The 17,048-nt window shown below is 40.0% G+C and overlaps 1 protein-coding gene across 2 annotated transcripts in view; it reads right to left on the reverse strand.

The window, feature by feature from the left end:
- Positions 1-17,048, reverse strand: part of fibcd1b (fibrinogen C domain containing 1b) — a 144,426-nt gene that overhangs the window by 45 nt on the left and 127,333 nt on the right. For both annotated transcript variants that reach the window (XM_080476380.1, XM_080476379.1), the window contains 2 exons: positions 4,726-4,905; positions 1-464 (listed from right to left, as the gene is read on the reverse strand). The exon at positions 1-464 is cut by the window's left edge and continues 45 nt beyond it. In XM_080476380.1, coding sequence (XP_080332506.1) covers positions 199-464; positions 4,726-4,905 — 446 coding nt within the window. In that variant the 3' untranslated portion in view covers positions 1-198. The remainder of the gene's footprint in view (positions 465-4,725; positions 4,906-17,048) is intronic.

Raw genomic sequence — 17,048 nt, forward strand, 5'->3', positions numbered from 1 at the left:
AGTGATGGAGGCAGAGGAGCAAAAAAAAGGAGGAGAGAGAGAGACATCACGAAGCAAGGTTCAACTAAAGTCAAAGAGGTATGTTTTAGTGAATAAACAATATCGAGACAAGTAACTCCATCTAGCTGTCAGAAATCGTGATTTGTAATGTTTCAAAAAAATTTATTTTTTTCTTCTTCTTCTTTTTCTTGTGCAGTTTCATTTATTCTCGGGGTCACGGGTGGGACGTATCTTTATCTCGGAGAACTTGAGGGAGTACTGCCAGCCCGTCCAGGAGGACCACTCGATGCCGTCGGCGTACGAGGTGTGCTGGCCGCGCAGGTACTGCCCGTTGAGGTTGGAGGTGTGGCAGTTTCGGTACCACCACGCACCGTGGTAGAAGGAGGCGCAGTTATTCTCCGAGTGGTCGTTATCCCGGTCCTTGGTGGTGAACTTCATCCCATTGTGCTTCAGCAAGGAATCGCCTGAAATCCGAAACAAGTTGGATTGGGTCAATACATGTTGGCTGATAATAAAACAAAACATCAAACATTTCTAGTAGTATTGTTTATGTTTCTGCCTGTTAAAGCACCAACAATGCTTGTTTAATCGTATGTTGTTTGTTTGCTTGTGACATCGGGGACAAAAAAAAATGAAGCCATTATTATAAAACAACCTCACTTATCCAGCCATTTGATCAGGAAATAAATCCGCCTTAATCCGTCTGTTCTGTTATAAAAAAAACTGGATAAAATATCAATAGTCTGGTCACGGCAAAAAACTCATTGAGTCTTTAAAATCGTTTTGATGATTGTCAAAGAAATACTTTAACTACACTTGTTTGGAAGGAACACGTCTATTTAAAAGCACCTTCGTTAATAATTGGTCTATATTGCTGCGTAATTTAAAATGAAAATGCACAATAGACGACTCTAATCACTTTTGTTTTTTCTAAATTCAGTTCCCAATACAAATATTTCTTTATGCTATCACAACACTACTTTTGATGATGAAGCATTGTTGATATAGTATAGTCTTATATCAGCGAGTAAGTTTTTTTTTTTGACATTGCTTATTGGATTGTAACATAAAACAAAAAGAGCTGTCAGAGTTACATATAAATATATAATTCTTACATTCTGCAACATAATCATCAACACAGGGCACCAGTTTTATTATTTTTGAAACTTAAATACCGGACGTAAGAAACTAACAACAATTCTCAACGTCAATATCTCTAACCTGTGAGCTGGCAATTTGAATTAAGCATGTGGCATACATGCTTAATTTTGTACAGAACGTTGTTCTTTTAGTAAATAATAAAGTTAAAACACTTTGCAATAGCAAGTGCAAACATCACAATGTCCCAGGAACCAAGCATCTGTTGGCATCTTAGTCTTCTTGGACACATAAATGTTCTGAACTTTACAAAAAATGACCATTTACAATGTTTTAATGTCATCGATTTTGTATACAATTACAAAAAGTCTGTTTTGACATCAGTCATTTCTGGAGTACACAGTAGACGACAAGCAGATCGTTGTTATGAGTTGCGATGTTGGCGGAATTGCGTACCATTCACAAAAGTTTATGTGGTTTCATTGAGCAACTTGTTGGAAAGTGCTTTATCTAAGACAAGTAAACAAAAATAAACTATGAAGCTCTTAACAACGAGGCTCCAAGAGCTGTTAGTCCTATATCTCCCCAGAAGAACACGTCATTCATTCTGAGTGCTGGCTGAATAGAGGCTCCTGGGTTTTCTAATGTGGAACCAGCTCGCAGTTTCGGTGAGGGAGGCTGACAGTCTCTATCTTTAAGGTTAGGCTTCAGACTTTTCTGTTTAGTAAAGCGTACAGTTCGGGCCGGTTCAGGCCACTCTGGACTATTTTCTCATGAAGCTGCTCCAGGTTTAGATTGTTGGAGGAGCGACACTGAGCTTCTTTTTTTTTCTCACTCTCCATGTTTTACTATTACAGGCCACTGATATTTGCCTCTCTCCCGTAGTCCGTGCTCTCTTTCTCTTTCTCTCTCTCTATCTCCTCTCCTCCCTGCAGGATATCTGACAGTGGAACTGGAAGTCCATCATCTGAGGCTCCTGCCCCCCACTGTCTGAAGCGAGTGGATTCATCTGCACCGAGTGGATTTATGTCTGTTTACTTGTTGCTCTCTGTCTCTGTTCTAAATTTCTCTCTCCTTCTACCCTGTAACCCTGACTAGACCAGCTGAAGGTCTAAACATTTGGCTCTGGTTCTGCAGGTTTCTTCCTGTAAAAAGGGAGTTTTTCTTATCCCTGCTCATGTGGAAATATTAGGTTTTTCTCTGTAAAAGTGCCTTGAAATTAATGTGTTGTATTTGGTGCAGCTATATAAATAAACAAACTTGAATTGATCATCAACACTTTTCATTAGTTTAGCTTGAGCTTAAATGCTGTTTTTGGCATCTATCTATCTATCTATCTATCTATCTATCTATCTATCTATCTATCTATCTATCTATCTATCTATCTATCTATCTATCTATCTATCTATCTATCTATCTATCTATCTATCTATATAAAGTTGTTTTTACAGTGCTCGATTAAACCTCCTTTCTTAATGTAATAATCTTAAACTTGATACCAGTAAACAATCATTACGCATATTCACAACAAATTAACTTTGAATGCCAAGCAATTTTTCAACTTATCATTTCAATAAACAGGAGGCAATTAGGAAATTAGAAAAAAGCAAAACAAAAAAAACCTCCTGGTTCTCCAGAGTGTCTCTTGTCATTATCTAAAGCGGGAGGTCAGACGGCATTGTTGCCCATTTATCAAAAGCTGCTGTGACCTTTTTAATCTTGCTATTTTTTTAATAACACTCCACCAATGATTTCATCAGCGTGTCCGTCACTAAATGGCTGCAGTGGAGATAAAGGACGTACTAAATGGAATTAATCACGCATGTTGATTTCAACCTTTTTCAGGTAGTTTTCTAAGCGACAGGAAAATAATTCACGGAGCCCAATGGTAATCAGGGAGAGGCCCTTTTTTTTCTTGCAACCTGTGACTGTGAATATGACAATGATGTAGGACCACTGCAGGAATGCAGCGAAGCCAAGCTACATCACCTGACTGCCCTTAATCATGGTCTGGGCCGGAAAAATCTGATTCGCACAATCAAATTGCTGAGCTGAAAATATCTCCCGACCGTATAAAGATTCCCTCACTGGCAAATTCTCTACGTCGATAACTGCTTTCGCAAGCCACTGCCTTAAGAGGCTTAGAAGTAAAATGAAAGCAGCCTCCTTTGCGAGATACTGTGGTAGACCGAAAGTTTTTAAGCAAATGGATGTTCAAAGAGCTCGTAATGTTCAATAAACTCCCCATACCTTCCCCTTCGCTCTCCAGCACTGGCTTTCTTTCTAAAGCGGGCCTCACACTGTGACTAGGAGTGGATAGGAGGATGAAGCTGTGAGCTGAATAGGAGACCGCTCGCCATCCATCAGGTGATGGCTAACAGCTCGTCAGGGCATCAAACAGCCCTTAATTGCCCAGGATGTGGCGACCCCGCTCCTTACCCTCTCACTCTTGTCCTACTCTATTCTCCATGTGGCATTGCTATGGTAACCACTCAGTAGGAAAAATTATTTGACAGGCATGTCATGTATTGATGTTGTGTGTTGCTAGAGCAAGAATATCGAGGGGTGGAGAACGGGGAGGGTTAAAAAAAAAAAAGAAAATGCAACAAAGCTCAATGGTGTCAACGATGAATTGAAGTCTGGGGGGGGGGGGGGGGGGTTGTAAAGAGGAAGAATGAAATAAGGAGAAGAGGAAGTTAGAAAAAAACAAAAAAAAACAAAACAAATAGAAGCACTTAAGGCTCATTTACAAAGCAGTAGATGTCACCTTGGTGGCTGGGGGCCAGCAGCCACGTCGGATGCCCATTAAGATCCAGCTGCTCTCAGCCCAAATGAGCACCTGTCAGCTGATTGCAAAGCCGCCACAACAGAACAAAATACTACTAATAATAGTCGTAATAAAAAACAGTCACACCACCTCGGGGGGATGGGGTGGGGTGGGGGTGGGGGGGGCTGCTGACATGGGAGTATCCTGAGAGAGTTCGAGTACCCTTAATTTGCAGTCAAACGCCCAACAGGCAAATGAGTTCAAGGTCAGGCCGGGAGCGTCACATGACTTTGAGGCGACATCATATCTGGGCGGAAAAAAATAGCTGTTGTGCTCACATTTTTCTTTTCTTTTTTTTTCTTGCTTCTGTGCCTCCTCGATCCCTTAGATATCTCTATCCTCGTTTTTTTTTTACCTCTTCTACTCTTGCACCTGTCCTCCTTCCTTCTTCCATCCTACTTACCCGCAGCCCTGGCTCCCGCTGTATCGCTCATATCTGTCCCCATTCTCTCCCCGCGTGCTCAAAGCAGCGCTCCCCAAAGGTCCTTTAAATTGCTTCTTCATTACCATGGCAGGTTTTTTTTTTGTGTGTGTTTTGTTTACGCTGCAGGTCAAGCAGTGCAATTAATTGGCAGTAATTTAATCAAGGTGACAGGTCGCTGGCTTGGATCAGATGGTTTGGGAGCCGAGACGGACACACTGGAAGTTCCTCTACTAGTTCCTACTATTAATTTACTCGCTGCACTTGGAAATAGGTTAGATGAAAACAAAAGTGAGAGACAAAAATAGTGGATACTAATCAGAGTGGAAGCACAGTATACAGTATATGAAGAGAGGTTTATCCACTATTTGGTACATACCTGCATTGCCAGAATAGTCTCCCACAGTCAACGGGTATCCATCATCATCAGGGTCTACGGAGAAGAGGCCCACTCCAAAGGTACCATACTGGGCATACGCGGTGCTATTTTCAAAGTCCTCCAAGTCGATACGCAGCTCATAGTTCCCCTGGATGGACAGCGCATGGATCTGCTTGAGTCCTGCGGGGAAAAAAGAGCAAGACAGAGACCAAAACAAACCATTACAAAGTGCTTCCTTTGTTCTCGGTCCACAATATTAAGCTATTCCGGAAACCTCTCAACGCTGCCCATTTTCTGGAAATAAGATGTAAGCTGGTTTTGGTCCCATTTTAGAGGCTTCCCCCTGTATGTGTGTGGGATTTTTACCCCAAAACAAGGTTAAAATTACTTCTGAAATGTGTGTAGACTGTCTACTGTTTGAGTCAACAGGTGAGTCTTTGGAATTCCTTCATCAGACAACAACCCCTTCCCGTTTCTTGACTCTGAAATGTAAAAAGAGTTTGCGTTTTACACCGCGGTATTGCTAATCCTTTCATAGTCTCAGCTTGTCAGGATGTTTTCTAGGTGAGGACAATTGTTGCAACCAGGTGGAATAAATATATTTCAGTGAACAATGCAATTTCCAGATGGTCATTTTGCGACTAATTGCTTTGATTTATTTGTGCTACGGTGAGATTTGGTGATTTATGAATAGTTTCTTGCATCGTGGGATTGACTCATCACATCTTCGGAATCTGTGAATTGTGATTTCATGCAAATATTGGAAATGCGAATATTCCTGATAAGTTCACTTCTACATTATTTCGTCCAGTTTTAGGAGAGAATACTTATTTATGTAAAAGAACTCAGAAGTTGATTAAAATAATGTTTTGGGAGCTTATCCTTATGTATGTAAAGGAACTTAGACGTTTATTTAAAAAAGAAAAAAAGAAAAATTGAAATTGAAAATCAGTGGATGCATGATTTTTTTAGTTTTTTGTTTTTGCATTTACGTGCTTAAAAAGTTGAACTTTTTGTAATTGATTGATATATTATGGCAATATAGAAAAGGTCAAGTCATTCAGAAATTAATTTGCATGCTTCAGAATTGTATTTGCTTCTCCCAGATCCCATGTTAGAAGTTTTGAATAATTGATAATGTTATGAAATGAACTGTGCTTTTGGATATTTCATGGAAATGAACCTACAGGTGATTGTTTTCATGATTTGTTTTCAAATATTTAGAAAGTGTAAACTAGTTTGGAATACAAAATGCACATGTATGTGTGTGTGTGTTATTTTATCTTCTTTTAATTTAATATTTCTACATTTCCATTTTCTTTCTCACTTGTCCTTCATGGCTGCTTGATAATAGATATAAAGTATTATAAATCTGGCATTCAGATTTGAATGGACTTCATTCAAAAACATAGATGCCTATTTATGCTCTCACTGCACCGACTATTTGACTATTTATGCTCTCTCTGCACCACCCGAGTGATCATTTTAATTCCCTTCAAGTCTATTCTAAAGCGAGAAACAGCTGCTGTGATCGCGCTGGGTGTATCAAGTGAAACTCTGAGATAAAAGCTAAATAGGATAATTTCCTTCTCTGCTGGGGGAACTGTGACCGAAAAAAAAATTGTGTTTCATGTCATCATCGGTGCAAATTTTCCATTGCACAAAAAGACATACGAATCTATGTGTTGCATGATTTTCCAGGTAAAAATAGTTCAGTCAAAAAAAAAATAAAAAAATCCGTCAAGATGCTCTTAGTTTCTCTTTTGGTGTTTGGTTCCAGGTCATTGATGTCTGTACTTGCAAAGAAGGTCTACCTTTATTAAAGCTTAATTACTTATCAAAGTATTTGCCATTGCAGCAGTTTAAATGCAATTAATTTTTTTTTTGATTGGTAAAATTCTCTATACACATGCCATTTGTCAACAGAGAAGGTTGCTATAGAGATAGAGAGACACACACACACATTTTCTCAACTACTTCTGCTATGGGTCATTACTGGCGACAAATTTAACATAAACTTGCAGTGCACATCCACCCGTGTCTGCTACTCTAGACTTTGGCATGCCATCGCTTCATCAGATACCCCGAACAGGTCTTTTAATTATTGCTAAATCCTTTAGAGAGACAGTGTAAGACAGAAAGCGCCGGAGGGAAAACAGGGTTTCCATCCCTTCTTCCTTGCCCCCTCCTGCTCTATGTGTCCCCCTGCTGTGCTGGAGTGATGGTGCTACCCAGGGCAAGTTCTCCTCTCCTGGGTTGATCAAAGGTACAAGACGAATAATGTGTCAGGCAAGGCAGAAGCAGGAAGAACATTACCTGGATCCCTCGAACACAAAATACGAGACAGGAAGACAAACAAAAGTGAACTCAGCTTCAAGGCTGTGTTAAGCATCCTGCCCCAGTGCTTATAAATACGTGCTGTACATTTACAGTGTTTGAGTGGAAGGGGGAAAAAAAAAAAAGAAGAAGGAAAGAAAGGAAATCAACTGAAAGCAAGCGCAGAGGAAGAAACTTCAAAGACTTCTCTTGTTGGAAATGAGGGTTGGATTTAGAGCATGTAGAGCGAGCTGTAGGCAGCAATTGCTGGTTTAAGGTTTGTTTTACCGCCTGTCCTGGAACGTGACTCAGAGTCACCATGAAAGCAGCTGCACCACAGGGAGGAAGGTGTTTTTATGAACCCCAACACTGTCATTTTGCCTCCTACGGCAATCATCACCCTCACAAATGAAACTCATTCTCCCTCTTAAAGCTTACAAACCTCAAACTGACTTTGCCTGATTTGAATTCCATCGATGTCGAGAATTGCACTCCGAGAGCGCCTTGTCTGAAGTAGAGGGCTAATTTGATGACAAACACAGCTGAAAGAACCCATTATTATTCAGAGACAGAAGCTCACCGTCTGGGCCAAGGCACTTAGTTTGGATTTAATCTCGCCCAATGGGAGGTTGATCCTGTTCTTTCCATTTTCACAGAATATCAGCAAAATTGGACATAAATGCATTCATGTCGGCAGGTAATTTTTCCAGTTAATTGCATATAGGAATATCAATACTGAGATGAGATATATATATATATATATATATATATATATAACACCAAAAAATCCACCACATTTTCACACACCTCGAGAGAAAACATTGTTGGCTCATTTGCAGAAATATTTTTGTGTCATAGCCCTTTGAGAAAAAGTATCAATCCACACAAACCCCTAAGGGAAAAGTACCCTGCAGTGATTTGACAAACTTCAAAAGAAAGACTTAGGATGTTTCCTCTTTCAGGAAAAAAAAAAAAAAATGGGGGAAAAGAAAAATAAAACACCAGATGCAACACAACTCTATTTAAAGACGCTACAGCTTCCAACTGTATTTACATAACTTTAATTTAGTCCCTAATTAAATCCCCAGAGAATCTCAGTGAGACTCCAATTCAGAATAATTAAAGAGGAAGACAAGTCAAATAACAATGGAGACTTCTTTGGTTTAGATCTAAATGCTCAGGTGTAGCTCTCTGTTAATTAAATGCTATTGTTAGGTTATTTAATATGGGTTGAAATAGAAGGGAGGATTTTGAGGTGTTTTGCTTCAGCATTAACATGCTGATTGCTCCATTGGGACAGGCTAACACTCCTTTTTATCTGGCTGATTTGCCATTTAGGGAAAGCTTGGCAGAGTAAAATCAAGAAGAAGAAAAACCCTGATCCTCCCACTCATTTTCAGATGGGCAATTAGGTTATGTTTTTGTTTATTTGCTTTATATTATTGTTAACTTTTGATGTACTGTCTGAAGTCGGCAGCTTAAATCATGAAAAGAAAAATATGCATACAGCTGCAAACATGTAGTATGTGTGTCTATATATTTTCACAAACAACTAAAAATAAAAATGATTAGAAGGGACAGTAGCAATGAACTAAAATAACAGGATGAACTTCAGAACAGCTGAAATAATTATCATTGGGCTTCTGCCTGTACATGCATTAGATTTCTGCGTTTAAGTTCAAGGCAACTCATCCGACAGAGAAGATATAATGCTTGAAATTGCATGTGTGAGATTTACAATTTAAAGTCAAGCTGCCACTATGGACACAGTTGCCTTAAGATGTCAACTCATGACTCGTTCCAACACACAAAAATTGTGAGAAAAGTTGTAAATTACAAACACATTTTTATTTGGGATAACACTGAAGCGATACTTTGCACGGGCTCCCAGTGAAATTTGGGTCAGAATTGGCAGAGAGTTTTCACGTCCCATGGCACTCCCTTGATGATTGCGCAACATTTACTCATAAAAACCTTGAATTTTAAGTGCATTGGACGGGTTTTAATGAACACAAACTTGTCATATGACATTCAGGCCACATCTATCACAGGGTATGATTTGAGAAAAAGGGAAGGGGGAGGATATAATGAATGATGAGTTGAAAGGACAGTAGACAAAAGATGGCATGTCGTTTTATTAAAGATCTGCCACTGACAACAATGTCTTTCATATTGAAAGTACTAATGACGGCGCACACTGGGAAAGTGAGGCAGTTGAACCAGTAGGACGGTCTTTAGAACTAACAACCTGAACCAAGTTGAGAATCTTGGGATCAAACGTGAAAGCCATGTTCTTGTATAGTGTAAGGCTGAGCTGGATAGACCCCCCCCCCCCACCCCCCCCACCCCGACACACCTGGAGATGCACGAATTAAAAAGTCGGAGGAAAGAAGGCTTTTACATGGTGCGAGACAAAAAATTGGGTCAGAGTGCGAGTGGAAGACCATCAGGAACCAAAAGGAAGTAAGTACGCGTGAGGCAATAACGAATGTTTGTGCGAGTTAAGAGTTAATTACGCAGGTTTCTTTTCCTGATGCATGTGGAGTGACACTTCTATTTCACGCTCAATCTGGTGATGTAGCTTAAATTACTACGGCCGATTAATTTTACCCCCTTGTGGTAAAAATAATGAAGCAGAAGGCAGTGCGTGCAGGCTGGAGGGGGGTATATCAACTCCAGCAAACAAGTCTTTGGTTGTGTGAAGCAGTTGGACAATTCCTAACTATATACATACAGGTTCCCTCCCCAGTCCGACTATCATTTTTTTCACCAGAAAAAATAAAGCCGGTAAAAGAAAGCTTTTGGATAATAACCCTAAAATGGATTGAGACTGGACTGACATCTGGAAAGCTGGATGATTATGTTCATACTTTAATTCAAGGAAACAAAACTGAGAAGGGAACGACACAATTCTACAAAACAAAGAGTGCAAATGTTAAAGAGCTCTTGCAACACATACAAGGAAATTCCTAATCCCTGTAGATGTTTTCTAATATTTTCAGAGGCTCTTTGCAAATTTGGATCACACTTTGGTTTAGCCAAGTCCATAGGGTCTTAATGCTGAAGAAATGGAGAGATGAAATGCCTTATTTTAAAATGTGCCCTTGTTTCAGTGAAAGAAAGCAATGTTTTTTTTCCCCCCCATATACCACACTGCATGCTGTGAATCTATTTTAATAGACTTTTGATCCACACTAGATTAAAACTAAATGAAACAGGCCACAAACCCCAGGAGACGAAAACCTCACAGACACTCACCATTGAGTTACCACTAAAGCACCGAATGCTGACACTGACTTCTGCTACTTTCATACTTCAAGTAATAATATTTGTCTCATTATAGGATCACAAATCAATGCCTATTCAGTTATATTATCACAAACTATCGTTCAGCAAATCTGGAGAAGGTATACTGATTACTGCCACGTCCCCTGTCGTGCTGCTCATCATGTTACTCCTGAGACGCATTATCGACTGACAGCATGGGAAGAGTGGCCTTGGGGCACCAAATGATTGAAACAAGGGCTGAATCTGAGAAAAATATCTGTTTAAAAAAACAAAAAACAAAAACATCTAGGTCATGGCAATCCATATGTGTAATATGTTCTATTCTCAGTGTTTACCGGGAGACATACAATCAGATCAAAACCACCTGGTGATAAAATTGGGGTGCATTTTCATCAACAATATTTGTCTTTGTCTATCAGTTTGTGAACAGGGCTTCGTGTCAAGGTTCGCAGCCTTGCCTCCAGGTCTAATTTGGACTTGGGGAGACCCTTTTTTGTGGTCTTTATTATTGTATGTTTTATCTCTTGATGGACTCCCAATGTAAATTGGAATTAGTTCCACAACCTCATGATCCGAGGTTGGATAAAAGTGGTGAAGAGCAATGGTGATATTTGCATCACTCATATCATCAGCTGACTTTCAAGCAGTGGAAAATTGAAGACAGAATAAAAGGGTGTTTCCAGTGCACGTGTCCATTCTTACATGCATAAATAAAAACCTTCTTTTAAGATGTCCTGTAGCTAAGGTGGTACATGTCCTCATGGGGCCCCAGCTGCTTACTGCCCAAGGAGGCCACGGAAAGTTCAGCCGTATTAGATGTAATAAAAATGTTCTACTACTCCAAATTTCCTTGGCATAAAACCCACTGCCAGGGGGTAAAGATCCCAAAAAGGTAAAATATCAGCAGGGGTCCAGTGCTGACTCAAAACTTTGTAAATGTCAAGGCTGCAGGAATAAAAGGAGAATCGGGTGTTCAAAGGGCCATCTGGCGCTCTGAGGGACTTCACGACTGTATATAGGCCATGCATTATGTGATATGTTTCAGTCCGCGCATAGATCAAGTACAGAGTTTATTGTTGTTTCTTTAACGGAGGACACAGTGGGCCGTTATGTGCACTTGACTTAATCTCCACAGAGTTATTGGTCATCCAGTGAGGGATTTCTCTCGATTGATCTGAAAAGTGGACTTTTGAATGTTGTTGGTCTGTTTTCAGCTTTTAATTGTTCAAGTTGTCATTTTTCCTGACTGATCCATCCATCCATCCATCCATCCATCCATCTATCCATCCATCTGTCCATGCATCCATCTTTAAAGTTTATCGCAAATTGTTTTCTGTGCATATGTGTGTGGTTTCATTACAAAATCAACTAACAGCGCCAACACGTGGCTCTACATGAAAATGACAATTTTCGGCGTTTCTGCCTTTTCCATGTAAATAGACATTGTTTTCAAAATGTTGCCGCGTAAACATGAAACTTTTCTGAAAACTTTAAAACAATGTGTTTTCACTAATAGCGCTCATACACACGTAGTCAACGTACTAAACAGATGCAAACATATTAAATCACTTAAGCTGATGGGGACAATAACTTGGATGTCCCTTCAGTAAATAGACGAAGAACCACGTCCTTAGATGAAGTTTAAAAAGTTTGCGTTTGCAAAGAGGTTAACACGGATAGTGTTCAGTCAGACTTTAGCAGCTAATGTGAGTCCTTGATGGAGAGAAGAAACAGTGAAAATGATGAAGACAAACATTTTACTGCCGTCCATCAACCACCTAAGTGGAATGGATTTAATTACTGTATGCAAAAAGTTCAGACTGTTACTGTTCTTTCGTCTGCAAATATATGATCCAGTACCGGATTTGATATTCGTCTCTCTCTTTTGTTTTTTAAACTCAGTAATCACTGGCTGATCCAGCAGTGCCGGCATGTGTTTGGTTATGAAGGAAAACAACACATAACTCGCTTTATTTGAAAGTGTGCAATAATTTTTCAGAACTAACTTTAAAGTAAGCATGAAAATTACAAAATTTTCCCTTTTCTTTTCTGGAACAATTCTACTTTGCCACAGATTTTAGAATCTAGGTTTGTGGGAGGCATGCACTTGTGGGATGAGGAGGAGAGCTGAGAACTGCATGTGGGTTACAAGCATGAACATTTAGCCAAATCTTCTGAGCCAATGTAAAACACTTTATTCTGCTGCTCAGAATCCTGATTGAAGAACTACGTTTATGCGAAATCACTTTAGATATTTTGGCTGGGTATCTAACGACATAATTTATTGCAGCTTTACACACAATAAGAAATCATGAACGGGCTGGCAATCGTCTTGCAACTTCATTGACTTAAATCTCTGTGTTACATAAGTGCCTTCATCCAGGCATTACTCAGTGTCATCTAAAAGGGAGATGGATAATACTGCAAAAATCAGCATCTCATTTTGTACAATCAATGTGTTTACTGATAAGGAATCTTATTCAGGATGAGCCTGATTGCACAGCCATGAAACAAAAATCATCAAGCATTCTTCCCCTTAAAATCCTCCACATCATTATAATCTTTTTTTATACATATAATGTCTGCTGACAACAGAGCCACAAGGCTAAAGAGCGCTGTGCCTTTCAAAGGGTGAAAAATAATCACACAAACAAAAGCCAAACATTGTCTTCATCATTCCCATTATGGCGGATATAGATTAAAAGAGTTCTGCCACACACGAGAATCGGACTGGCATTAAATTTAGAACTCATTAATACATTTGGGAGCCGACTATTGGTCTTCTTCGGTAATAAATGTATGAAAAATGACAATAAAAATGATATATATCAGCAATTACCTCATTAAACTAGGTCATGGTAATCCATAGCTCATTTTCACAGCTCTGAGGTTCATAGGAAAGAGGACAAATTTAGCTTGTTTAGAACATGAAGATGGCAATTTATCATTTTTATCTTTTATTCATTGTGAGGGGGGGGCCATGCTGTGTTTCTCTAAAACTACAAAGAAACAAAGCTCAAGTCTTCGTGACATTGATTAAACCATTACCACCAGATATTTTTTTTTCCTAGTTAAATGTGATTTTATAGCTAATGAGACTGACATCAACGGCTGGATTAAAAATGTAGAGGACCTCTGTGAGATGCCTCTGTGATACTGCTAAAAGGCCCAAATATTAATGATTTATTTGCTTTTATTTGAAAAGTATGTAGGAGGATGTATTGGATGCTTTTAGGGGAAGGGTTGCAGTCCTGCGCTTGCAGTCTCATCGTAACGCGTGCATCACTACGGGGCATAAAGGAAAAGAATGAAAGAGGGAAAGAGAGAGAGAGAGAGAGAGAGAGAGAGAGAGAGAGAGAGAGAGAGAGAGAGAGAGAGAGAGAGAGAGAGAGAAGATCCCTAAACCCAACAGAGAAATGATTACACTTCTCTCTGCCGTTTGTGACATTTCTCGAAGTTAATTATTCATTATGCTTTTCTCCCTCTGTTGCTGGGGGGCAGCTCCTGAGACTATTTCAGCAAAAAAAAAAAAAAAGAGAGAGAGAGAAAAGGAGCAGCACTCTTCTGTCTCCTCCTCCTCTTCTCCCCCCCTCACCCCATAACTCAAACCCTCCCTCGTGTTGTCTTTCCTTTTCTCCCCCCCCCCAACCCCCAAACGCTCCCACTTGCTTAATCTTCTTGTCAAGCTGTTTTACTCCACACAGATTGCGGACTGGGAGGAGTTGTGAGGAGGACGGCGGTATATTTCCATTGCTCTAATGACAGCTCCTCTACCTATTTACCATTCTGTGTGTGTGTGTGTGTGTGTGTGTGTGTGTGTGTGTGTGTGTGTGTGTGTGTGTGTGTGTGTGTGTGTGTGTGTGTGTGTGTGTGTGTGTGTGTGTGTGTGTGCGCACAGGCACGGTGGTTGAAGGGGTCTGCGGACACCAGTCTGATCAAAAAGCTCGCCACCGTCTCCTCTTTGGTAATACAAAAAATTCTCCGCGGCGGGTTCGTCTCTCGCCATGAAGACATCGGGAGAGCGCAGAGTGAGAAACGCAGACGGGTGCGCGCTGAACTCTCCAGGTCGCGGTTCCCTCGGAGCCGGCGGTGACATTTGGCGACACAAAAAAAAAACGAAAGACATTCATGATTACCTGTCACACCTCTGACATTACTACGCAAACTTTCCCCATTCGCAACAACCAATTCAAGTCAGCCCGTTTCTCCTCACCTCACTGCAATCCTTTGATTTTTTTTTTTTATCACTTCGTAGAAGTTTGTTTATATTTTATAAGCCCTTACAGCCCTTTCGCTGTCCCTCAAAACCCATTTGAAATCAATGAAATCCTCTAAATCACTTGAAAATGATTGAGCATGATTCAAGAAATACAACTCCTTTGCTTTGAATTTGATGACTGATGTTTACTTTCTTGAAGGTGGTGAAAGATAAGCAATCTCAACGATATGTCGTACAGTGAAAAGGGTTCAAGGATGATTGCTGACTGAGTCGAGAATCTCACAAGTGTTGCTCCAAGCTGTTAATACCCCCCCAAAAAAACCACTAAAATTTACGATGATCAACGTGACACCAAACAATAGTTTGCAGATTCCCCCAAGAATTAAAACCCTGGACCACGTCCCATTCAGGTTTTATGTGTGTCTATTGGTGTTTTTGCACACACATTGAACAGCCGTGTGGCAAAAGGTGTGGAAGTCAAACCTGTGATATTCTGGTTCCAACAATGACCTCTGATCCAGCCGTACTCAACCTTGATTTCCCAACCCTACCCAGGGGTCGCAAAATGATTTCAGGGGATTGCCAGATGATTGTGGAGAAACCACCAAAGTAGGAAAATTGGCATTTTGGCACCAACAATCTGACAGTACCATCTAGACGTGTTGCTAACACGAAAGAACGTTATCTTGCGGGATCGCAACTTAAAACGGTTGAGAGCCACTTTCTCTGGACCACCATTTTCACACAAGTGCCACTAAAATAACAGCTCAATTCTTTAATAAATTTATTCATTAATTTCCAGAAGGTACCGGCTGGTCATGTAGTCTAACAGGGTAATGTTATTGAATGATGTGGTAGCGGTCGCTGCTTCCATTTCAATGCAGAGTGACATGGTAGAAACATATTGTTGTACCCATGTTCGTGAAATGTTGCACAGTTTAGCATATCATGAACTTATTAGACATGCTAAGATCACATAGTCTGTTGAAGCCACGTAATTTGTATGCGGGGGTTGGACATTTAAGCCTGCAGAAAGTGTCAATTAAAATGTGAAAATTAGAAAATCAATGCAGAATGTAAATTTCTAACGCGGCGTATACGGCTAAAAACACATTTATGTAGATCAAATGTGGCACAGCTTCAGAGGATTACAACTTTAATTGCCATTACCAGAAAAAACTAAACAAAACCTCAAATACATCAACGGAACTGATGCTGAACAGGAAGACAGTGAAGTCAAAACTACATAATAAACAACTTTTTTATTAGAAGAAGCATTAATATTGAGCAGGACTGAGTTTAACCTATGTATCTGCCCTGCAGAGGAGTCCTGGATTTTTATGTAGCTATATTTTATATGTGAAAATGAGCTGCTCACCCCTGGGCTTCGAGTGGACATGCTCTAGTAAAGCACGTTTTTTTTTGTTTTTTTTGCTACACTGACTTTTGGATGTAGTGGTAAGTGCTCCACTTCAAAGTGAGAAGGTCTTGTGTTTGGAGTTTGCACCTTCTTCTTATAGGAGTACTTCTGGCACACTTTTTTCTTCCAGTGGTGGCTCGAGCATTGCCCTCTGGTGTGAATACACGAGTTTGTCTCTGTTTGCTGGAAACCTGTTCATAGTGTCCGCTGAATTCGTTCATTGTTTTTGAATGGCTCGTGTGCCATTTGACCCTGAAATGGCTAAAGCAGTGTAGAAGATGGATGAATTATTTATTAATGGCTGGATAGATTTTTGGACGAGTTATTTTCTGCTATATCAGTTCCAGTATAAGATCATGATCCATCATTCACAAACACAGAACTTAGAAGTGCTGATTTTTTGACCTACTCCCATCCATGAACCGTGAATGTAACTGAGATATGTCCTTAAATCTGGCTAACATGGTTGACGTTTCTTGTAATAAGAGCAAAGTATACACACTCTTGCGCCTATTTTGTTGCATTTATCCCCGCCACCCCGCTTTTGACTGATGGAACGCATCCGTTCACGGCTGATTTCACAATATTCAAAGCACTTTAATAGAGAATAGTCTTCAGCCGAATGAAAATTTCACTGGTACTCTTTGTTCAGCAGCAAACACACGGAGCCGTTCCCCAGGCTGAGTCTAACTTGGGAATAATAATCTTGAAAATGTTTGCTCACTTTGCCCACAGCGCCCTCATTACAGTTCTCAGGAGTCACTTGCCTCATCTTTGATGATAGATACATTTTGCAATATATTATTAATACATATTGTTTCCTTTGAGTCTTATGCATTTCTGGAGCGACAAAAGCATGCCGGAGTAGCACATTTCAGACCTCCAGCATTTTCACAGAATTGAATCCGGTGGCTTTAATGGGAGTTTTCATGCGGTACTGCAGACGGAGATGGTTCAGCATGGCTGCAGGTGTGAAGATGAGTTTCTGCACACTTGATGAATGACATATATATGTCAATAAAAGAGGGAAAGTTATTTTGGAGGTGTTCTAGGGAGAGTTATAATTAATTGATAAGTCTG

The sequence above is a fragment of the Lipophrys pholis genome, assembly GCF_963383615.2.
Source record: "Lipophrys pholis genome assembly, chromosome: 12".
NCBI classification, from domain to species: domain Eukaryota; kingdom Metazoa; phylum Chordata; class Actinopteri; order Blenniiformes; family Blenniidae; genus Lipophrys; species Lipophrys pholis.